General features: G+C 49.7%; 1 protein-coding gene across 7 annotated transcripts in view; it reads right to left on the reverse strand.

Moving 5' to 3' along the window:
* CEP68 (centrosomal protein 68) overlaps window positions 1-24,808 on the reverse strand; it is a 38,417-nt gene that overhangs the window by 4,086 nt on the left and 9,523 nt on the right. For 2 of the 7 annotated variants that reach the window (XM_072937629.1, XM_072937630.1), the window contains exons 3-7: window positions 11,264-11,659; window positions 8,739-10,268; window positions 6,652-6,774; window positions 3,970-4,066; window positions 451-623 (exon numbers count right to left, since the gene is read on the reverse strand). In XM_072937629.1, the coding sequence (XP_072793730.1) occupies window positions 451-623; window positions 3,970-4,066; window positions 6,652-6,774; window positions 8,739-10,268; window positions 11,264-11,659 (2,319 nt within the window). Of the gene's footprint in view, window positions 1-450; window positions 624-3,969; window positions 4,067-6,651; window positions 6,775-8,738; window positions 10,269-11,263; window positions 11,660-20,274; window positions 20,416-24,808 lie in introns of those variants that run through there. The other 5 variants (XM_072937636.1, XM_072937632.1, XM_072937635.1 and 2 more) reach the window with 5 other exon arrangements.

The raw sequence follows: 24,808 nt of genomic DNA on the forward strand, positions 1-24,808 counted from the left end.
TCCAGAGCTGCTCGGAGATGGAGTACAGAGCTGCTCGGAGATGGAGTACCAAATGAGGTGGGGGAGAGGACTGCAGAGCAGAGGCAGCCTGTTAATGGCTCTGTACTGGAGGAGCGTACGTGTGCAGGCATTAAAAAGCAGGTATTGATAAATTTGGGGGTGGGTGACAGATCTGCCAAAAAAAAACAGTGGAAGCACAGAGGTGAAACTGAGTAATGGAGACCACCACAGTAAGCGTTCCTCACCACAGGAGTTCCCCCTCCCCCACCCCGTTCCTGGCATTGGAGCATCTCCCTTTTTCAGGACCAGGGGCTCTCCCAGCATCTCACTTATTTCAGTAGCTCTTAGCTCAGTAAGCTTCTAACAGTCAGTTTTCAGAGCAGGGGCTCGGTACCATAGCCTGGCACTGGGGTCCAGGAACAGACTCTTCTCTTGGGTTGCTCCACTTACCAGGCTAATGCCCTTCACACTGGCGCTACTGTGAGCCACTGGCGTGTTGTCAGGGAGGAGGGTGCAGCCAGCCAGCATGTCCAGAGAGGATAAGATGGTGTCGTACAGGTGATCTGCGTGGCTCTCCAGCTCACTGGGCTGCTTGGAGATTCTCCTGAGGACATCCTTTAACACTAACAAATGAGGTTTAAGGCAATTAGGCCAAAGAAACAATGCATTTTCAAAAGCACACACAAGGGTGTAGCACTTTATACAAGACAGGAACACAAGTTTCAGTGTCCACTTTTTTTGACAGTCTCCAGGGACCATACTGCGCTGGAGGATCTTAAGTTGTTAACTTCTGGCTAAAGCTGAGACAAGACTTTTACTGGCTCCACTCCAAAATTACATAATTCACAAAAAGGCAGAGATATGGTTGTCTGGTGACTGGGATCATCTGACTTTTAGAGATAAAACAGGGCGCACACCCAGATCCCACGGGGCACAAATAAAAACAGTATGCCAAGGTCAGGACTCTGGATCCTGCTACCAGGTCCTGTGCGCTTCTGCTGGCTGTGGGACTATCATTTAACATGTGTATAGGTGACCTGGTAACATGGGAATGCTTGTGAACCCTTTTTTGTGGGTCCTAAATGAACAGACTTCAAAAGAAAGTTACCTGAAAGCAAGCTAAGACAAGGGTTAGTGAGGCCAAGGTTCCATTCATCTGAGGCCAAGTGTCCATCTGAGGAAGGGACGGGCTAGATTCAGAGTGCATCACACACAGCAGGCTTGTTTTTTTTCTCTTAAAAACTTTATTTCCTTTGTTAAACACAAAGGCTGCTTTCGCTTCCTGCGCCTTTATCAGCTGTGTTCACACTCTCCCTAGTTTCCTGCCACAGCTGCAACATCTGCTGGCAGCGGAAGGGAGAGGGGAAGCTGCGTTATCTGCGGAGGATGCTGACAGAGGGGCAGCAGAAGGCACGGGCTGGCTGTGTGGAGGTCAGCCCTAGGGAAGCCACACCTGTGCAGCAGCAGCAGGGCACAGTGCTGTCCCGACAACTCCCAAGAGGCGGCAAGGCAGGCTGGGGAGTGCGGCCAGGCTGCATGGTTCTGCTCGCCAGAAAAGGAGAATGGCTGGGTTCTCCCCGACATGTTCACCAGACCTTTGCTCAGTCTTCCTGTGCGTGGTCAGTGGAATTCAGGGGACCTTATCTTCTGAACTTTCATTTTAGAATGTTAGAATGGTTGGTTGGGGCCAAATAAAAGGCAAGTCGGGAACAGGGATGAGATTATCTTTCCCAGTAAGACTTTGATGTTTTTAATTGAAAAATGTATACAGGGGGCTGGTTCAATTCACATCAGTAGGGTCCAGTCATTTGATCCAGTATAATGAGAATTTGGGGTGTCGGACAGGACTGTCAACTCATGCACCAAAGTAACTGGGTCAAAATGTAGCGAAAACCTGCCATGTGGCCACAGGGACACCTCTGGCTGGAGGCGGAGATGGGGGCATCCATCATGAAGGGATTAACATGGCTTCCTGCCCCTCAGGTTATACTTGTGGCCGAGGAGGAAAGCAGGCTCTGAAGAAGCTGGAAGGGAGTCCCTCTGCTCAGGCTCTACTGACTCTGAGAGACTCTCTAGAGAGAACGGTTGTGCACCTAATTGGAGAGACCCTGTGAATGTCAAGGGGAACTCGTGATTTTCACAAAACTGCCAAGTTCCTGACTGTCCTAAGCAGAGGATCAGGAGGGGCAGGGTGTCAATCTCAGCGAGCCTGGATACAGATCTGAAAACCACAAAAACCCAAAAACCTCTTACCTGGGCAGTAAAATACCTCTAGACTCCTTTGGAGAGAAGGGCAAAATAAGGATAAATTATTACAGATTAAGTCCTGAGAAATATTACTGAATTGATTTTTAAATGAAGGTCAAAAAAGCTGTACTTTTAAAAGGCCCACTGCTACATGTGGCCTCCAGGAAGCTTCCTTCCTACTCAGGCTCCTGCTCCCCCCAGGAGCCCGGGAGCCCACACACAGGGGCTGGAGTCTGGCGGCCACTCCTTGTGTGGCCCAAGGAAAACTCACAGCTCTGTGAGGTGAGGGAGTAACAGCATCCACCTCACAGGGCTTCGATTAAATGGAAAAAAAAAAGTGGTATGTCAACTCCTTCAGCACAGTGCCTGACACACAGTATTCAGTAAAATGCTGGTGTAGTTACAAGTGGCAAAGGAACTCAGCATTCTGAATTTCTGTCCCAGTAAAACCCAAAAAACCCTAGTGCAAGAGAACATCAGAAGAGCCAACGCAAGGCCTCCTGCAGAGAATGCAAAGAGCTCACATAGTTCACACTGGATAATTCATGCCCTGCTGAAATCCCTTCAGTGGCTCCTCGTCCCATCAGAACCCCTCTGTCTGTTCAGTTCTCAATCCTGGTGTTTTTTCCCTCCCACGGGATGCTGGCAATGTCCGGAGATACTCAGGGCTGTCACAACTGGGGAGGTGCTACTGGCCTCTAGTGGGTAGAGGCCAGGGCTGTTGCTAAATGTCCTGCAATAACAGAACCACCTCCCTCACAACAAAGCATTGTAGGGCCCAAAATGTCAAGAGTGCTCAGGGGGACTCCATACCACCTCCCTACCGTGCACCCGCCCACTGCTGTTCAGGAAAGCGCCACCTCACTGCCTCTCTAAGAGAGCCAGTGGGTCCTGACCAGTTTTGCTTATATTGTTTGCTTCCAGCGTAAACCTCACTTCATCCCAAAACCCAGGCATAAAATAGGTGAGCTCTTTCCGCGCTTGGTTGTTCCGTCTTACAGGAAATAAGGGGCTGCTTTGGGGGGTCCATCAGTTCACTGCTTTAACCTAGCACTCTCCTAGCTCATTCTCCATATCATATCTGCCCCCAGCAAGGACAAGGCCAATGGGAAAGCCCTGCACCCTGTATGCTGAGATGTACTCCCCAAGACCATGATCTCCACACTTCTCTAAGCTGGGAACCCATCCTGTAACAAGGGCTCGAGCTTAGTTTGTGCACCATCTTCCACCTGTCCCCTCCCATCAGTTGACTTCTTCCTTCAGTCTGTTCCCGGAGAATAGACCAACCACTTTTGGATCCTGGAACAAATTCCTCCCCAAAGCAGATAACCAGAGAGGGGTTTAACCTGCACTGGGAGAGAAGACCCCTGGGGCTCCCCACTGTGAACACCCTACGTGAAAACCAAGCCAGCATTCCCACCCTAGACACCACCAGGGAAAGACAAAAGCAGTGTCAGTCCTACAGGCGCAACGCCTGACTTCTCCCTGCACCTGCAGGCCTGCAACTGCCTCATTGTGGTTGCGGGGCCGTGATGTGAGGGGCTGCGGACAGTCGCAGGCATCCTAAGGCAGTGGGTGCGGATGGGAGGGGGTCTTCCACCACTGGCTCCTTCCCAGGGACAGTATGGGTCTCCGGACTCACCCTGAGAGGGATTAAACTGGCTAAATTCACCCCCCCCAAAAGAATTAAAAACAAAAAACAAAAAACCCCAAGCATCTCACCTGGAGTATTATCCAACAGGCACTGAAGAAGAATCTCCCCTTTCTGTAAGACACTCTCCGTCAGAGACTGGTGTTCATCTATTTCTTTCTTAAATTGCTTAAAGCATATCAGGAAAAAAGAAAAGAAACTTCATCACTATCATTTTGTCAAAGTTAATGGAAATGATCCCTTGCATGGTAAATGGATTTCCCTTTAACCGTCCAGTCCTGAAAATTCCCCAAGTAAACAGTACAATAGTTTAACTTCACCTTCTTTGAGCCCAAGGCCAACAGAGTCAATCCTCTTTTCTGCTTACAGTTGGACAAAAGGAGCATTTTCTCTTCTCTGGCAGAGCCTGGCTCATGAACAGCCTGGAGTCAGGGTTTCCTGCTCATGCTACAGCTCACAGGGCTCTCTGTAAACTCACAGGGCTATGAGAGTCTCACACTCACAGTCGTCTATACCAACAGGCCTAGTAAGTAAGAGCCACAAGAGAGGTGCCGTTAACCTGACCACAGGGAACTGCTGCCTCCACCCCACTCCCCCTCAGGGTCCTGCTGTCTGTGGACCTTAGGCCTCGGGAAGGCATCAGGGAAGCTGAGTCCCCTAAGCAGCTGACCTCTTTCTTCCTCTCAGTAGCCAGCCTTGTAGCTGTTTCTGATGTTCCTTTACCTGCTAAGATGTAAAGTCAAATCCATTACCACCTTTAATACAGGGTGCAGGAACTGGTGGTTCACATTTTAAAGCTGTAATTTTACTTTTGGATTTACTATACTCCTGTCTTCACTATTCCTGGGCCCTAATACGTGCACTTGTTGTTTTTCTTTTTTTGGGGGGGAGAGGTACTGTTTACTTATTTATTTTTAGAGGAGGTACTGGGGATTGAACCCAGGACCTTGTGTATGCTAAGCATGTGCTCTACCACTCAGCTATACCTCTCTCCTGCACTTTTTATTTTATTCCTCAGTCCTGTCTGTAGTTTATATAATGCCACAAACCCACTGTGTTATTAAGACAATGTATATGAGACAGAATCACAGTGAAGACATGTGAGCACAAATGCACATGCCTCTATTAGGTATTTAAGTGGAGGTCAAGGTAGCTCATACATACGCATGAGCCATGTGCCATTTTGTGTGGGGAGGGGCTGACAGTGTGGTCCCACTTTGGGACACAGTTGTATGGGTGACAAGTGGGTTAGGCTTCAATGACCTGCAGGGATAACTCCCAGCTCAGATCTCAGCTCTACCCACAAAGCAAGACAGTTGCCTCTGGCTAGCCTGTAAGGGGAGGCTCAGGTCACGGAATGAGGGATAAAAGGGGGGGAATGGAGCTGTTCTACTTGACATCTGCTCTGATGGGAACAAGGCTGAGGCACTCTGGAAAGGCCACCCACGTAGGTCAGACTAGGGCAATTTCCAGGCAATTTCCTCTCCCTGTGGTGGTGCTGCCCCTGGGCCCTCTGGGAGCAGTCCCCGCACGGCTGCACACGCTCTCGGGAGCTGCGCACCGGGGACCATCACACTCAGCCTTCCTCTCCTTTCTCAGTGTACTCTGGGCAAGAAACTCATGGCCACCTCTCTTCACACAGCAGCAAAAAGCTTCCCACTAGGGTAGGGCAGCTGGCCCACCAGGCCAGGCCCCTCCCCTAAATTTTAGTTGGCTCCAAGTTAGAAAATAAATGCTCTTCCTCCTGCCTGGGTGTGGTGGGAGCTCTGAGCTGGGTGGTGCCGCCCTGGCTCAGGCACTCATAAATCACAGCCTCTTCTGCTCAGTGAACCGTCCCAGCAAACCCTTTCCAGACTAGCATCAAGTTCAGACCACAAACACCACCTCGGCTCCTTCAGACGAGGTTAGAGAGGCCTGGCCAAACGTACATGCTAGAAGCCAGCGGGTAGTTCAGTCAAAGTTAATGTTTATACTTAGGGTAACTGATACCTTATCATCCAATCCACAATACTTCTGAGAATGAAGGGGGGACCTACTGATAATTATGCCAGAACAGCACAAACTGTCATCTAGAAACACTTGACCTAAAGTCCAGTTAACTAGAACCCAGAGATTTTTAACATAACAAAATCTAGAAAGAGATAGCTCCCAACCCCCCAAAATACCCTGCAAAGCAAACTGAGTCATATTTTTGTTTAAATACCATTAAAATGCTTTGTGTATATTCTAGACTCAGTACAATTTCAGCTCAAATCCTTAAATAGCAGTCAGTGCTGTCCAACAGCACTTTCTGTGATGAAGGGCACGTTCTACCTGCTCTGTTCAACATGGCAGCCACAAGACAAATGTGATGACTAAATACTTAGAATTTGCTAGAAAAACTGAAAAATCTGATTTTTAATTTTACTTTATTTAAATAGCTACATGTGACTCGTGACTTCCTAACAGTGCAGATCTACGCTTACCGATACCTGAGACACTTGAAAAATTTCACTGTGAGTCACCCTTAAGCAGTTTTGATTGAGGATAAATAAAATGTACTTTCTTCAAACTCTACTTGGCCTGGGAAATAACTCATACATTTTAGTTTTTCAGCATGAAGAATTTGAAAAGAACCTCGAATTCGATTTCAGGTAAAAGTCAACTGAGCCACAACATACCGAGCATCAGTTATTTGAACTTTTACTTTCTAATCAAGTAATTTAGCCACTGCTCTCATGAGTGAATGGCCAGAGGCCAGGACCACGTATTACCCGGTAAAGCTGCAGAGAAGACTTGAGGCTTATGAGACTGGACTTGGGTGGAGTCAGGTGGTCGGTAACGTCTGCTACGTTGTACAGCCAGCGGATCAGCTCTTCCAGCTGACAGCAAAACGTCTGTGTAGACAAACAGAACACGTGGTGTTATCCATGGAACCGCTGTTCACATTTTCAGAGGCTAAAAATACCTGGGGATCCCAGGATACAGTCTCATCGCCTTTCCAGAGCCTCCCCTCATTGAGGTGCTGGTCTCCTCTCTGCCCCACTGCCATGACTCCAGACCTCCGCCAGGACATATAAAGAACCCCACCTTGCTTCTGTCCCCTACTCAGGCTGGGAAAGGCCAGCCCTGTGGGTGAGGATGGAGGAGCTCAGGAGAGGGCAGGGACAGGGACAGCCCAGAAGAGGCCTGCTTGACAGAAACCAGTTCTTGGGTCAGCACTACTGCCAACTCTCGAAACACTCCTGGGGAAAACATGAACACACAATACATGACCACAAATCATGACAGATGTGATTCTATGCCTAGAAACGACTGAATTAAAACTGCTTATCCCTGTTCTGCCCCCATCCTGCCCAGGAAGCCAGGCCCCTAGCCTCCCTCCAGCCCCTCACTTGGGGGCAGCTGTGAGCCAAGCACTTTACCTCACGGTCTAGCCATCTTTCATCCCAAAGCAGAGCACATGCTAACACTGGTCCTACCTACATCACAGGACAGAGAGTCACTCATGGGATATCACAGGGCAAGTTAAACCACCCCTCAGGCTGGCTGCCCTGCATCCGTGTGGACATGGTGTCTGGGTGCTCGCCCGGGAAGCAGACTGTGGGCTCTCCAAGTGTGTGGACAGCCACCTTCCTGAAGATCCTTGTGTCAGGGACTGCGCGAGGCCCTCGACATGAATTATTCAATTAATCCACACAACATTCCAAAGAGACAAAGCTCCACATTCTACAAACAAGCAGACTCAAGAGACAGAGCCGAATACATCTGGAAAAAGATGAAACCTCTAATTGGAAATGCACCCCGGTGTTCACAGCAGCACTATTTACAATAGCGAAGACATGGAAGCAGCCTAAATGCCCATTAACAGATGACTGGATAAAAAAGATTGTGGTATAGGCATACAATGGAATATTACTCAGCCATAAAAAGGAAACACCATTTGCAGCAACATGGATGGACCTCAAAATTATCATACTAAGTAAAGTAAGTCAGACAGAGAAAGACAAACATCTTAAGATATCACTTATATGTGGAATCTGAACAATAAATGAACTTATTTACAAAACAGAAATAGACTCGTAGAAACAGAAAACAAACTGTGGTTACCAAACAGGAAAAGAGGGGAAGGGAGAACTCAGGAGTTTGGGATTAAGACTCACACCACTATATATAAAATAGATAAACAAGGATCCACTGTATAGCACAGAGAACTATATTCAGTATCTTGTAATAACCTAAAATGGAAGAGAATCTGAAAAAAAATGTTTGTATATCTATGTGTGTGTAACTAAATCACTTTGCTGTACACCTGAAACTAAACAACACTGTAAATCAACTATACTTCAATTTAAGGAAAAAAAAAAAAAAGAGAGACTGAACCCAAATTCTCTTCCAGGGAGTACTAGCTGTATCTCCAGTCTTCGATGGTCCACAAGGTTCAGTGGCCGTAACTCTGCAATTATACCACTTCCTCAAACTGGAACTCTGAGAAGTCCTGCAGCCAAGAAAACACTTGTGTAGAGCCCTTATTCCCCAGAGGCATCTGAGCACAGGTCCTTCTTATACCTCTTAATCCCCAAGGTCAAGGGCCGTGGGGAGCAGCCTGGGGTAGTGGCTGGCAGCTCAGGGTCTGGGCCTTGCTAACCGTGAAGGGGCAGGTTATACCTAACCTCTTGCTGCCTTTTCCCCCAACTGTGAAATGAGAACAGCAGTAGAGCTGTGAGGATTAAATAAGATGAGGTGCAGCATGATGCCTGGTGCACACGTGCTCACTGTTAACAGGTTCCCCAGAGGTGAGTGGCCTGCGGGAAGAAGAGACCAGACAACTGGACGTAAAGCCTCTGAATGCTGACTTTACCTTCACACACTGCACGAGTGACTCTTTCCCTTGCTCTCCTCCTGTCCTGGGAGGCTGCCCTTCAGCATCTGGATCCAAGAATGCCCGCCGGTCCCACACAGACGGCAAGGAGGCGCGTGTTCTCAGTGGTCCAGAGGAGACCCCCGGGGCCTGGTTGCTCACCAGACTGCCCTCCCCTGCAGAGCCCCTCGCACGGAGGAAGGAGCGCAGCAAACTGTGGTTCTGGCCCCCAGGGCTCCCGGACCCTCTGAGAGCAGCCCCAGAGGGAAGCTGGCTTTGGCTGGAGTCCGATGGGAGGGAAGCTGGCCCATCACTGTCTGACACATCCAGAGAGCTCTGTCCTTCAGCAGTGCCAGTGAGCAGGGGCACCAAGGTGGGAATGGAAGTCAGATACGAAAACAAGCTAGAAACTTGTGTCAGCCGAGGGGGCAGGGCCAGGTACTCGTCGTCACTTTCCACCTCCTCTTCTGACCTCCATCTGGACTCCGTGCAGGCCAGGCGCCGGAAGCCCTGGCTGGCCCCTTTCTCTCCTTCCAGCCTGGGTGAAGGCCACTCTCTGCCCCTTGTCCTTAGGTGGGGAGAGCCCAGCTCAAGGTGCTTGTCCACGGGTGGCCAGTCCTTCACACCATTCAAGGTAGGCTCTCTCCTCTCCCAAGGAGTGTCCCTGCTGCCTGGGGCTCTGGGCGTAGATGTGAGATGGCTACAAGATGCCAACCCCACACTGCCCTGCTTCTGGGGTATTCCAGAGGGCCGCTGCTTAAGGCCTGGCTCTCTGGGCCCAGAGAAGGGCAAGGCAGTCACCTCCTCTGGTGGACAACTGTGGGAGACATTAGTAGGTGACTTTAGGGTGCTTGCTGGGGAGATGGAGAAGCTATCCAGGTCTATGCCTGAGTCTTGCAAAACAGGGTCACCCAGCACGTGGCTGTCAAGGTGCTTTGGGAGCCGAGGACCGGGCCTGAGTGGGTAAGTATAGTCCAGTAGGTCTTCGTACTCTTTATTCGGGTTCCAGAGCGGGGAGCGGCGGTCGGGGGAGGGAGGCAGGGAATCTGGCAGCACACAGGCCCAGTACTCAGCCTGGAAGGATAGACGCCTCCCGCCCAGCCCGGAAGCATCGCCCCCTGAGGACACAGGCTGGGGCAACCACTGGAGCCGAGGCCCTGGCCCCACCCCCGAGGGGGCTGAGGGCGGGACAACCAGCTCCAGGGAGGAGGAGACCTGGGCAAGGGAGCAACCCTGAGATGCCACCTTTTCCTGGTGACCCTGAAGGCTGCTGCCGAGGGACGCAGCAGAGCCGCTGCAGCTGGAGGACCGAGGAGCAAGGGCCCCCGGGTTCACGGCGGACCTTCCCCTTGACCGGAACGGCAGGCCTGAGATGCGAGACTGTGGACTGAGGTCCAGCACCTGCGGCAACTCAACTGGGGACGGGTCATCTTCCATATCAGCATCGTGTCCTGAGCTAAAAGTGGAGACTCTAGGGACAGGGCGAGTCTGAGGTAGCTCCTTAGAGGCAGGAAGCCTGGTCTCCTCCATCTGTAACGACAGGAGGGAAGGAAACGGTGAGAATAAGCCAGCCAAACTTCTGTCCTCGGTGACAACTCGGGAGTTCTCTTTGGGGGCCCAGATGATACTGAGGAAAGGAAGAGGCGACAAGGATCAGATGGAGAGTGTGTGCTGCTGGTGGCCAGCTCCGGGGAGCAGCCTGTCTTCCCCAAACCGATCCCACCCTCAGTCCTTTCAAAAGTTCTTCCTCCAAAGATGCCCAGTTTGTGGGTGAGTAGAACTCAAGCCACTCTGTTGTGCTGAAGCTGAAACATACCGCCTAACCTCTGAGAAGCAGACGGAGCCTCAATCATTCTGTCACTGACAGGAGGCACACCCAAACCCGGCAGTCAGGCAATCCACCAGGCCCCACGCTGCTCAGCTCACACCCAGTGGTGACTGAACAGTGACAAATGAGTCCTCCTCTTCAGCCTCTTCACTTCAGATTGTTAATCTGCTCGATGACGAACCAGCCCCTAAGTGGTTCAGGGCGTGCGCTTTAGAAGCAGACAGATCTGATGCCAACCCCTAACCGCCAGCTTCCAGATGTACCACTGTGAGCCTCACTTCCCTCACCTGCAAAGTAGGGGTGGTGACAGGGCCATTTCCTGGACCCTCCTTCCCCAAGTCTCCTCAGGGGACCCCTAGAGCCTCCACAGCACCAAGTCAACAACAGGACATGGCTCCTCCATCACAGCTCCCTGGCCTAGCCCTCTGGGCAGAAGTCTTGCCCATAGCATGCTGGGTCCTCAAAAGATCACCAGTCACACTCTTGAGGAACAGCAGATGCTGTGGACAGAGCCCCCTGCTGGCAACAAGGCCCAACTCTCCACCTGAACCTATAAAACAGAAGTCATCACCCAGGCTCCCCAACTACCCCACCGTGGACAGGGGGCGGGGAAGGCACGTTAGACAGTGAGACAGTGCTGGGGCACTCAGCGGATGGCATCAGGTACACCTACAGTCCCATCTGCCGTCGTACTCACCTGGCTCCCCACGGAGTGCAGGTCTCCGGTCCCCAGGCCAGCAGGAGGAAGCAGGCAACCAAAAGCAGGCTGAGACCCACCCGCTACCGGCTCCTGGCTGGCCCTGCTGGCCTGTGGCTGGGAGGCTCCAGAGGGGCCAGGGTCAGTCCCTCCACAGCAGGCAAGGGCAGGGAGCCCCTCGGTGCCTGCGACAGGGGAGGCAAGCCCTCCCTCAGCTTCCAGGCGTGGCAGCTGCTCCCTGTGCATCGGCCCCGGACTGTCCGCTTCCTGCTCCCTGCAGCTCCACCTCCCACAGGACGGGGCCTTTGTGTCTGCAGATGCCGCCACCTCTACCTTTTCTTCTCCCAGAGCCATTGGGATGTCCCTAGGCCAGGGTTCCGCTGAAGTGCTGGCTCCCTACAAAATGGGAAAGGAAGAGAAAAAAATAAATTTTGTGTCTATATCCAGGAAACCTTGCTTTTCACTTTTTAATGACTTAGACAAACATTTTTTGGCCAAATAAAAAAAAAAAGAACAAATGATGGCCACTTCCTCAGAGAAAAAGAGAGGTCTGGCTTTTCCTCAGCCCCAGACCCTTCCAAAGGGCACACAGGAGCACATCATTTTGTCCTCTGCTTTTATGTGGCTGGAGTGGCCCTGGCAGCAGGTGCCCAAGAGGGTCAATGCAGACCCAAACCAGAGTCAAGGCTTGGTCCTGCCTAAGGTCACTGTTCTGTCCCTGTCTCTTCTGCCCAGCCCCACTGGGGAAGGGACCTGGCCTGGGACCCTCCTTGTGCCAGCCCCACAGCAGCTGTTGTCACAACACCCCCAACAGCAGGCGGTTCCAGCCTGGCCCTGGCGGCTCGAGTCCAGAGAACAACAGGTCCCAGCACGCCCAGGCTGAGGCTGAGTCCAGAGCCTGCTCTGCCGGCAGAGGAGGCAGGACCCTCTCAAAGCACAGAAACCGGGCTGTGAAGCCGACAGACCCTTCTCACGCCAATGAGGGCCGGCAACCAAAGACAGAGCAGCAACTGCTGGCTTGGGTTACGATTAATCTGTACCTGAGAGAAACAGTGGAAATCCAGGTGGGAGACAGTGGTAATGGCATGAGCACCCGCACACAGACAGTGAGAGAGAGAATTACACCAGGCAGGCGGCAGGCAGGTGGGAGAGAATCGGGGTGAGCTCTCAGGGTGGAAAGAGGGAAGAGTCTCGGAGCTGGCTCTGAAAACAGAACTGTTCCAATAAGAGCTTCAGGGACACAAAGGGAGCCCCCTTGGCCTGAGTGTGCAGGCAAGGGCTCTGACGGGAGCAATGGGGATGGGCTGAATGGCAGCAGAACATATCCAGGAGGATTTAGAGTGGGAAGCAAGGGAAGAGCAAGCGCCCAGGATTTCAGAGGCCCTGCAGTGCACTGGGCCAAGCTCAAAATCCAAACCTGGCCAGAAATAGCCTTGCTTCCTCAGAGATAAGAGGGCGGGGTGATGGCAAGAGGAGGTGCTGGGGGCACCAGGGAAACCTGAGAAGGTGGAGGAGGCAGTGGAGTGGGTGTGGGCTCCTCCCTCATGCCCCACCGCACACCCGGACCACCACCACAGACACCACCGGGGGCACTACCACAGGCAGCAAGCCACGGAAACCAGAGCGGCCTGCCCTCCCAGCCGCCCGGCCAGGCTCCAGACAGTCAGAGGTGAGCTGAGAGGAGAGCACACACATCACATGGTTCTCTCATCACCCCACGGCCACCACGTGCACAGGGACTAATCAGAATAGCTGTTGGACAGGTCGTCTGTGTTTCAAATATAAACTACCCTCAAGTGTGAGTCTCCCTCCACTCCCGACCCCGTTCCTCACCCACACAAGCTAGTGCTCACAGGGCGTGATGACAGTGCCCGGTGCACAGTGCCAGTCTCCACTAGTGCTCTAGTGTCACAGGGCGGAGGGGAGGGAAAGAATCAGGTTAACAAGTCACTTGCAAGGAACAAAGGAGTCCAACAGAGGAAGAAAAAGCAGCCAGATTTTCATATAAATCAATTAAAATATTTCCTACTAGATACTCCCACAAAAACAGTTAAATAATCTAATTTTGTGTGCATCTCATCTCTTGATGTGTAATGCAAACACAAAAATCTACTCCATCCTTCCCTCTATTTTTACAACAAAGTAGCAAACTGGACAGAACACACTGTTTAGAACTTTTCTTTTTTTTTTTTAATGAAATACTTTGGAGATCTCTCTTTAGCAATACACAGACAGCATCCTCTCTTTTTTCACCACTGCCCAGCACTGTACTCCGCTGTAAGGATGCACCTTAGTTTACTTCCCTGGTCCACTCCTAGTGGATATTTACATCACTTTCAATCTTTTGCTACTGCAAACAAGGCTGTGTGAAGAACCACGTGCACGCCCCACTGCACATGTGCCAGCACACTCACAACAGAGTCAGAAAGACAACCGCTGGGGTGAAGGGGACCCAAAAGTGTACTTCTGGCTTACGTTCCACCTCTACAGGTGGCATAGATTTCCATCCCCACCGGCAGCCTGAGAGAGTGCCTGTTTCCCAGGGGAGCCAGGTTCTCCTATCCTCACTTCACAGAAGCCACTCAGAGTCAAATCCACGTCTGTGTGACTCAGAACCCAAGTTCCTTATGAACCAACTGGGGAACAAGTTACTAGACAGGCACCCAGGGTAGAAGGTGGGGAGACTGGCAGGGGGACAGGAAGATGGTGACCAAATTCTGCTGATAAAGAGTCTCATGGAGCCACATCCTCACCTGGTGGCTCTTTAAGAAACTGCACATGAAGACACAGGCAAACTGTGTTTTCACAATTATGGGAATAAGCTGAGTCCTTGAGCTGGAAAAATTAGAGTGAAGGCTGAACCTAGCCTATGACCCCCAATTTCTGCCGCTTGCTGCATTCCTAGAAACTCTCAATGGCCAGAGTCAGGCCGTGATGGGTGGCTAACTAAAGAGTGTGGTCTGGAGACAGGGCACTGGAATAAGACCATGCTGGGGCAACAGAGGGGTACAAACAAATGATCTGTCTTGCCTGGATCTTATTATTCAAAAAAGAAGGTATCCATTCATCCCGGGGTTGGGGGGGGCAGGAAGGGGGCAGTGAGCTAGAATTATAAACTATTTAGGAGATACCTCTAGGTGACTCTTAAGTACACATACAAAACTGAACTAGGTTAACCCTGTTGCCAGAGGCCCTTCAGCAACCAGGAAAGGTCTGAAATTCAATGTTTTCAAAGAAATGGTACTTCTGAAAAGACAAATTATGGGTGGTTATTTTCTCAGTCTGGATACACAGTCCTTTCATAATCTTACTTATTAATCTGCCTAAGAAATCATGCTGTATTTTCCCTGTGCCACATAAATTTTTGATGAGAACTAAGACGTACGTGAAAGAAAAAGTCTGTGAGTGTTCATTCCAAATTCTATGTAAAGTACTACAGAACACAAAGGGAGAAATCAACCGGGATAGAGATAATCAGGAAAAATTCCTTGAAGTAATGACTGCTGAAAACAAACCATTTTTAAAACATCAATAATGTGGAAGAAAACGTCAGCCCAGCCAGTGCACAAGCTTTGGATTTCTAGGGCTTGACTCTCTGCACTTGCCAGGTGGGCATCCGTAACGATGCATGAAAGTCCAGCCCTCATTTCCAGAGTCTAGACTTTACACATCATCATTCCTTGTAATCCTCTGAGGGTGAGGAAAGAGGTGGGGATCTGCTTGGGCCCTTCCAATGAGAGACTGCTTACTCCTTTTCAAAGTGCCCAATGGGCTGCTCAGATGAAAATGACTTGCTCTGCTGTCAGTAGCTTTAAAAAACCTACTAATCTACATGGGTCCCTCCTGCTCTCCAATCACACGTGTACAGTGTGCCTGGAGGCTGGCAGCTCTGTGGGGGACAGAGGCCTCAGTCAGTCTCCTTCCTAACAGGGAAGCAACAGGAGGTTGGACTGAGTGACTGGAGGGCTCAGAGTACAGACAATGAATTCAACCCTCCCACCTGAGAAAGGTCTGCACACACCAGCTCCGCCCTGTGCTTGGCCAAACCAAGAGACAAGCCACAGAAGATTCAGGATATGCCAGGGACCACCTGAACTTTAGTATTAAAATTCTCCATTAGTTTCCAGGGCCTGCAGAGGTGTATGACCTACCAGATATAATTAGGAGTGATGCAGACTTGGCTTACTCTTGCTCTACAGTAAAAATATGCTCACATATCACGCACGGGATAACACTAACTCGGAAGCCTGGCCATCTGACCCTTCCTGGTATCTGCTGCACCACCCTCGTGCAGTCTGGTCACAGCTGCCAGGGCTTCCTCCTATCACACCAGTCCAGGATGGAGAACAGAGGACTGGGGTTTGGAGTAGCGAGTGGGGGAGGTAATGTTCCTCTTAACTAAACCATTCAAAAATATAAATGATCAACTTAGGGGGCAACCCTCTTTTGATCAAAAAAGGACTTTCCCCAGGATTCTCTAAATCAAGCTCCCTTTCAAACAATCTGATTTATATCAACCTTGCCCGGGAAGCTGGGTTCTGGGCACGGCCCGTCTCTGAACCTGAGTGCACAGACAGCAGCTGTACCAGCCACGGAGGCCAGGTGCTGCTCGACAGAGCCAGCCCTACCAGTTCAGAGGCCCAAGCCTTGACACTCCTTGCTGTTTTCGCAGGAGGCCACAGGTTTAAGTGGCAAATACCACGCACACACAGAGGCAGAACCTGGCCAGAGAACTGGACAAAGAGGTTCTCAGTGCTGCTTTTTCTTGAAGGACATGAAGCTGCCCACAAGGGAAGCAGGGCTGTGGGGTAGGACCCAGCATCGTCAGGTTGCTGGAAGGCTTCTGGGGGAACTAGACTGGTGTGAGAAATGAGTTTAAAGGCAGAAGCCAGTCCAGGGGTGGGAGGCAGCATGAAAGTGGGTAAAGACATATGTGAGGGAGGCCAACAAAAGGGGCAGTCACAAGAGGCCCAGGCCGGCCTCGGGGTGGGGCGGGTGCCAGGAACGCTGTGGCTGGAGGTTTGAGACTGGGAGGCCACTGGCTAAGGGCGCCTGCCATTCCAATTGCTCCTTCCCTGGCTGCACAGACCTGATGCCCCTCAGTCCTCTACACAGGCCATCTCTCCCTGTGGGGCAGGTCACCCTGAGTGCTCTGCCCTCCTCCTTTGCAGGTGAAGCAAAGCAAAACAAAAAGGAAGAGGTTCAGAGCTATGAAGGGGCAGAGGTGTGTCCCACGGCTTGGCAATAGGCTGATGACATCTTCAGGAACCTTGGCCCCAGCACTCCCTTTCCTTCCGCAGGGCTGCTTCCCTACCTCCTGCTTACAGTCAGAGTCCTCCAGGGCCCTAGCAGGAGCCAGTGAGACCCTCTAATCAGAGTGGTGGGAAGGCTGTCACAGGCTGCTCTCCCCTCACTTTCTCTCGCTCACTCACCAGCTGGCTGACTGGGACCACCGGGAACCTCACATCAAGGCCGATCTTCTAACTTGTCAATGAGAGATCTTTACACAGCCTCTAAGGAGATGCAGCTGCCACATCTACAAGGCGCTTAACCGAGTTTCCAGCCACCCCTTCCCTCAATCCCAAACTCTCTGGCCTCCTCAACAGTCAGGAGATTATTGCCGTCCAACAAAGCTCAAAGTATGAGGGTGACGGGGACTGAACATGTCAATCAGCCAGCCCCTCTTGTTCCCATCAAAGAACAAGGAAGAAACACAGTTCCCCTGTAACAAAAATCGTTCCAACTGTCTGCAGAGGCCGGCCCTGGACCACATGGTTGCAGTTCCACAGGCCATTGCTTTTACTGTACTGACAGTTCTCTGTGTCCATCAGGCTACGTGTATGAAGACTGATAAGAATCTTACTGATTTTCTGGAGGTGCTATTAAGACCATCACTCACTATATGAAAGTGTCCTCTTTGGAGAATCTATGGGAGAAGAATTCTCTGAGCTCAGTAACAGAAATGGCTGTTTCACTGAGTAGTCAGCCTGTTTTTACTTTAGAGGTAATGGAGATATTGCCAAAACTAATAAATTTTTTTTCTTCTTTGCTTTGGCTGCTAGGAAGCTCATCTGTAGTCCCATCCAAGTAAAATGTATAGCACAGAGAGGCCCTCCCCTTTTGTTCTACTCTTACCCTTGACTTCTCTTAATTTTCTTTTACCCTATCTTCTTTAATTACTTTTATTAAAAATCTTGTTACACTGAAAGCATTTTGGAAAAATTCCTCAAATCATTTTTTGGAACAAAACAGAGGAACTATTAAAAAACAGAATAAAATAATAGAAAAAAAAAGGCTCCTAAATCCAAGACTTCATCCCAATACCAGAAGAAAACCAAGCCTATTTACCAGTACATCTAAAAAGCAAATGTAGATAAAGTTAGTACCTTTCTACTCAAAGTGCTGTCCTCGGAAAAGCAGCATTCGCATCACCTCACAGCTTGTTGGGAATGTAGGTTCTCAAGCACCACCCACCCCAGAGCTTTGGAATCAGAATCTGCATTTTAGCAAGAGCTCCAGGTGGTTGGTAAGCACAACAATGTTTCAGAACCACCAGGTTAGTAAGCCTGCTGTAGCACCCGGGAAAGGAACTACAATGGCTTTATAACCACTCACTGAGTGCCTACTTTATGCAAAGCACACAAGAGAAGGAAATTTATGGTCCTTGTCCTTAACGTGCTTCCAACAGGACATGAGAAAAAGCTCAACACCTTGTGGCAGGTTTTTAATGGCTAATTATGGACTGTCACAACTGGAAGGGTACCTTCAGAAAGAATAGTATTCCCTAGAAAGGATTCAAGATTCATGTGGCTACACTAAAAGCAGAATCAGGGACCAGAATTCTCCTGTGACAGTTACAAATGAGAAGTAGTACGGTCTTTGTTTTGGAGACTCCAAATAATTTAAGGGAAACTGACATGCCAAGGGGACCTACAGCTGGAAGGAAATGTACAACTTAGCCTGTTTCCTGCTACCAAAATGTGGTACAGGAAAACCTGGAAGTGAGGCAATATCCCCACAGGGGGTGTATCTGCCACCTCAAGGTTTGGCAAATAGGTTTAGAGCTAACAGGAAAACTTCTTCCACTGTTCACAATGTTTGTGAACAACTTTAAAGACAGGAGAGTTTCTTCAAGAGAACAGATTTAAGTTAAAAGGAGAGAAGCTACCACAAGTCCACCTCCACTGGAACCTACCATCCTAAAGACTTTTCATCAGGCCCCATCTGTTTCACTCCCCTGCTTTTACACGACCATTTTGATTAACAGACCACATGAAGACTTTATCCAATACTACTGTAACACTTGGCCACTCCATCAATCTCCAGTGGGAGGTGATACTCTAAATGCATAAACAAGTAAACTTCCACAGAATACTTTTACTCGGGGGTGGGGAAATCTGGAATAAGGGATTTTTTTTTTAAAATCAAGGAACTTATAAGGACTAAAAGGCAGGCAGACTCCAAAGGGTCAAATACTATACAGACATTTAGTATTAGTGAATCTGTTCAAGTATCTGTTTATTTTTATCCTAACAACTGCCACCAGCTCCTGAACATTTTCTTTGTGCCAGCAACTATGCTAAGCACTTTATGTCAGTATTTTATTTAACCTTCAGAAGCCATGGAGTAGGTACTATTCTAACTCCCATTTTAGAGGAAACAGAGGCATACAGAAGTTAAATAAATTGTCCAGAGCTGGTAACATGGCAAAGCTAAAGTCTGATTTGACTTAAGAGAGCCAGAGCTAAACTATCTCCCTCACCTGTAAGAATAACTGGCCCAACGAGTTAAAGGAATTAGAAGTTTTTATTTTGTCAACGTTTGACTACACTGCTGATTTTTTGTTTTCTTTTGGCTTCCTTCAATCACTGAGGGCCTTCTCTATTCCAAGCACTGTGCTAGGGGCTGGGGAAACCATAATACAGTGTGATGCATAAAAACAGAGGCAACGGAAGGTAGCTCAAAGGAAGGAGTGACAATTAGTTGTGGGGTGGGGGAAGAGCTTTAAAAAGCCTTCCTGAGTTATTTGCTCTCTTCCCTGCTGAGTGGCCCTGAACTGACTTGACTCAGGTGGTGAAGGAAACAAGGATGAGAAGGCTAACTTCTAGTTCTTTTAACGAAGCCCTGGACTGTTGACTCCTTGACCCAACACATTTCGTCATGCATCTTACCAACATCCTTCATACCCCAGATCTTGGAACGTAAGGGTATTTACGACTGCCACCTATCTCCCTGCCTGCCTTCCCCCAGCCCGCAATTAATTCCCAGTGAGATCCAAATCTGCTCTGGCACTGGTAGGTTTCCGTTAATTTTTATTACAAACAATATACCGAACCCAATCTCATAATTATAAAAGGCCTGAAATAGGTTTTGGACTTGTGCCCCTAGGCTGAGAACTGTTCTACCGATGACAGTTGGAAAGGGTGGCCATTCTAGGCGTAAAAAGTGAGACAAATTGTTTTTTCCCCCAGGCAGCGGGGACTGCTGCATTCAAGACGACCAGAATGCATCATTTGTCTCTGTCTTAACAGCTGGAATGACCCTGAGCGGGTGAGAGAGGGTCCTGCGATAGCCCGGGTCCGGGAGCAGCGCGGGCCCCTCCCTCCCGGCGAGCGCGCAGGGTAAACAGGACAAGCCCGGGGCGAGGCAGCGAGGGAAAGTGAGTTCCCCCCGCGGGGCGGCAGACCCGCGGCGCAGCTGCCCGGCAGAGAGGATGCGCGGCCACGCGCGCTCCCTCAGCCCCGCCTCGCGGCGCTCTGGCTATTCCAACGCCGCCTCCGCGCCTCGGCTCCCGGCCGCGACCCGCACCCGCCGTTCTGCCTGCAAAATGGAGGCGCTCGCACGAGGCGCCCTCGTCCCCGCAAAGCCTTTGTGCCCTTTCTGGAGAGGGACACTAGGCCCCGCGGCCCACCCGGCTGGACCCCGCAGACCGCAGGGTAGAAGGGGCCGGGCCGCAGCTGCCGGCGCCGCGGACCCCCAAGCCCCATGCCTGCACTCCGGCCGCTACCTACCGCACCTCGAACGCTTCGGACTCTCGGACCGGGCCTGCGGCGGTGCCCACGGCCCCAGCAGGCTCATGCGGCAGCCCCGCGGCGGGGGTCCCAGGTGGATACAGCGGCCCTCCTGCGGGAGTCCGGAACGCCTGGGGCGGGACCCAGCGCCGGCCACGCCCTTCAGGTCCACTCCGCCTCCGCGCGGAGGGCGCCCTTAGAGCAGCATGACCAATCCCAGCCCCCGGCATGGAAGCTCAACCAATGCGCAACCCGCTCCTGCAAGAAGAGCCCACCCCTGGCACCGTCTTAGCCTATGGGGGGCCGGATCTTCTTTGGGAGGCTGTCCTCCCTCGCTTTCCGCGCTCTCGGATCACGTTCGCTTTTTCTGGGCGCGCGGAGTCATGCTAGGGCTTGTAGTCTTGGGCGGCGAGGGGGGTGGGGTGGGTGCCCTGCGGCACCTTCTCCTTGTGTGTAGACTTACCCTGGCTTCTGGAAAACCATGCATTCATTCATTTGCGCGGGGCGCACGGCTATGTTTCCGGTGAGGAGCTGCCGAGTAGGCGGACCCACAGTCTTTGTGCGTCTGTTTACGTTCGCATATAAACAACCAGGCGAGTGACAGAAGCCTGAACAGGTGCCACCGGGCAGGAGCACCAGAGGAGGGCAAGGTTCCCCGGGCCAGGGGTTGAAGACAGCTTTAGGGGACAGGCGGAACTTAGGCGGGCTAGGAAAGGATGGGAGAGGTGTAGATAGATGAGCTGAGAGCTGCTTAGCGACTCTCTGAGCAGCCTGGTCTGATGGGAAACCGGCAATAGAATCCGAGGGGAAGTGGGATCCAACCTGTGGGAAACCATGATGCACATACCCTTTCACGACAACCTCCTCCCCTCTGCTCTCGCCAGCATGAGGCCTGAGAGCTTAATGACACAGGTCCTACTACTCAGCGGAATCCTGGGGCGTAGAACTACCACCAGGCTGGGGTGGAGAAGAGTGGCTGTTCCTGCATGCTGATGCTTTTGCCCTGTGGCACTTTCAGCAATCTGGCCTCCATTAAATGCTTCACCAGTTCATAAAACAGGTCTATAAAATGTCTGAATGCCTGCTGTGGGCAGCCTGAATTCCAGCGTACAAATTCTTTACTGTGGAGTTCATGGGCCCCAGGCAGTTTAGGAGATAAAGGTTTTCCAGAACCTGTTGTGATAGCTGGAGGTTGTGTCTAACCCAAGAGTCACAAACTGACAGCAAGAGCAGAAACTAGCAGATGGGTTTATTTGGGCAGCACATCGATTTTTTTCGCTTCTGCTTTTTAAATAAGAATTTAAATCCCACAAACACCACTTCTTTATTAAGTTAACAGCCAGCCACTTCACACATTTGTTACCTGCCTGACGCTGGAAGGTATTTGCATTTGTGACACACAGAAGAACTCTCGGGGAGTCACCTAATTCCACTGGCTGAGACTTGGGTCTTTCCCAGTCTAGACAACCAGCTGGACAGAGAATGAGACCAAGTCCAAACAGGTAACCAGGTCGAGCATAGAACCAGGGCACCACATCCAAGTGAAGGGAACTTGAAAAATAACAAGGCCAAATGAATAAGGCCTCTAAAAGCCAACGAAGTTATGGGAGGTAGAATTTGAGATAAAAAGACTATGAGCAGAAAAGTACTGATCACAGCAAAAAACCAGCCCAGTCTACCTGCTGTATGTCAGGTCTTGGGTCAAATCCCACCCTGATCTCCTCAACCAGCTGCACACTCTCCCTCCTTTGAACTCTGTGTAGCATTGATAATTTTCTACCCTGTACGGTTTTCTCATCTGTAAGAGGGCACAGGATGGATGACACCTGAGGTTCCTTTCAGCCCTGATATTCTGTGATTTTGTGTGGTGAGCATCTTTTGCTTTTGCCTGACAAGTAATCTTTCCTTTGAGGAATTGCCTGAAACCCCCTGGATCAGATGATTCTTTAGGGGCATCACACTCCCCTGGCCTCCCAAGGCAGGAAGGATGGAGAAGGAGGAGGCATCGAGCCCAGGCCTGGCCAACGGTAGTCTCCTCTTCCTCTCCTCAGAGATGTAAGCCAACCTGAGATGGTTTCAACACTTGTCTGGGATTGCAGAGAATGAGGCTGGGAGAGAGTTTCTTTCTTTCCTCTGGCGTCTCTCAGTTTAAACAAAGTAAGCCTAGAGCTGTGTATGGTTTTACTCCTTTTACTAGAAAAGCTAGGGGGACCCAGTCTGGAAATGGTAGAAACCCAGGAAGGTCAAGCAGCAGGAGACTCAGCCAAAGCCATGCTGTTCTAACATTTATGCTGTTCCAGTTAGGTTGTATGCCTGCACTTTTAGTGCCACCAAGAATTATTTTTAAACACTTCTGTGATGTTAGTTATTCACTCAAGATTCAAGTTTTGGGCAGGACCACTGGCTTGTCCAGCTCTAGGTCATGAGCCTGGGTTCTAGCTATCAACAGGCAAGGAGATTTAAGGATTCTACTGTGGCTTCTACTAGACCTGTTGGCTTCTATTGTGGGAGGAGGGGCCCAGCCTCCTTCCAAGACTCAAAATAGGGAGGCTCCCTCCAAGTTAGAAGATATTCAGATGTTGGGGAGTAAAAAGAAACTGCACTATAGTCCATCTCTTAGGCTGCCCAATGCAACCATCTTTCCTACAACAACAACAGTGCACTCATGCCTCCCCAAAGGAGGGCAGCTCAGTCTCATCAGATATTGTATCTGGCCCCAAGTCCAAATCTGTAGGTGATGGTCCATTCTTCCTCTAAGTTTCACCATCATCCTATCTCAAGTATTGCAATTTGACCAAATTTCAGAGTTAACTATCACTGATAAACTTTAAATACTGTTATGAAGAGGATGGAGATGAAAGAAAAGGACATTGCTAGAAACTCTAGGTTTATACATGATACAATAAGAAAGGAAATATCAATAGAGGCTAAAATCCTCATTTTTGAAACTGGTAATGAGGCTTCCTTGGCATTTATGATTTCCCATTTTCAGTACCTATTCCAGGTTTCCCATGACCTTCAAGCAGGCCAGTCTTTCCTGGTGGGGTTAACCAAACTTTCATTCTTGAGGATCTGCCTGGAGGTAGCACAGTACCTTTCCATTAACTTGCATCCTTGCGCACAGGAGTGATGAGGTGCCCCAGGAGACACCTCATGGGTTCCAGTCATAGTCCTCCTGCCTCTATCCCCTTGATAGTCAGGATCAGTCACTAGACAACACTGTAACCTCCAGTGGCCTAAGGAGACCACATCAATTTCTGTAACACCACAGCCCCCAAAGAAGAAAAATATAACAACAAAACAAAGCTATAACACAAGGAAATTTTCTAGAAATAAAATATGTGAATTCTTGAAAGGAACCAAAGGTACCTGGGGAAAATGGACTCGATATCATCAGTCTCAGGGAAATGCAAGTCAAAACCACAATGAGATACAATGGCTACAACAGATGGGTAATGACAAGTGTTGGCAAGGATGTAAAGAAACTGGACCTCACACATTGCTAGTAGGAATGTAAAATTGTGCAGCCACTTTGGAAAACAGTCTGGCAGCTCCTCAAAAGGTTAAATATAGATTTACCATATGACTCAGCAATTCTACTCCTAGGTATATACCCAAGAAAGATTAAAACACATGTTCCCACAAACACTTGTACATGAATATTCACAGCAGTATTTTTCATAATAGGCAAAAAGCGGGCACAACTCAAATGCCCATCAACTGGTGAATGGATAAATAAAATATGGTATATCCATAAAATGGAATGTTACTAGGCAATAAAAAGGAATGAAATACTGATGCATGCTACACAACATAAATGAACCTTGAAAATATAATGCCGAGGAAAAGAAAAGATCACATATTATGATTCCATGTATGTGACATATCCAGAACAGACAAGACTATAGAGGCAGAGAGCAGACTAACAGTTGCCTAGGGCTGGGGGAGTGGGTGATAGTGGGGAGTGACCACTAATGGGTAACCAGCTTCTTTGAGGGATGATAAAATGTCTTTAAACTGATGATGATGATAGTTACCCAACTCTGAGTAAACTAAAAACCATGGAATTACACACTGTAAATCGGTACATATGGTAGATGAATTATATCTCAATAAAGCTTAAAAAATGGATACAGGAGTCAGCGTGAGAGTTTCTCACTGGACAAATTTGGGACAATCTGTACATCCAAAAGGATAATGTTAATTGATTATAATGATTTTAAAAATGAGTCCATCACAATTTTCAAGCAAATCATAAGGAAAAAAGGGAGAAAAAGAAAATTTCACCTTTACAGAATGACAAATGTACAGGGAATGAAAGATTAGACATTACCATTTGCAACCCCAATGTCATAATTAACCAAGTCAAGGATTATTAATGGATGCTTAACTACTAGGAGAAAGACTGTCAGGGAAAAGGATATTCACACAGATTCTAAGCTTCACCCCACTGGCTACTTGCTAATTACAAGGAGAAAGTTATGCTTTTATAAAGGAGAAATCAAGCAGTCACCATCATAACCAAGGGGTCAAA

Source organism: Vicugna pacos, chromosome 15 (assembly GCF_048564905.1).
Source record: "Vicugna pacos chromosome 15, VicPac4, whole genome shotgun sequence".
Taxonomy (NCBI): Eukaryota; Metazoa; Chordata; class Mammalia; order Artiodactyla; family Camelidae; genus Vicugna; species Vicugna pacos.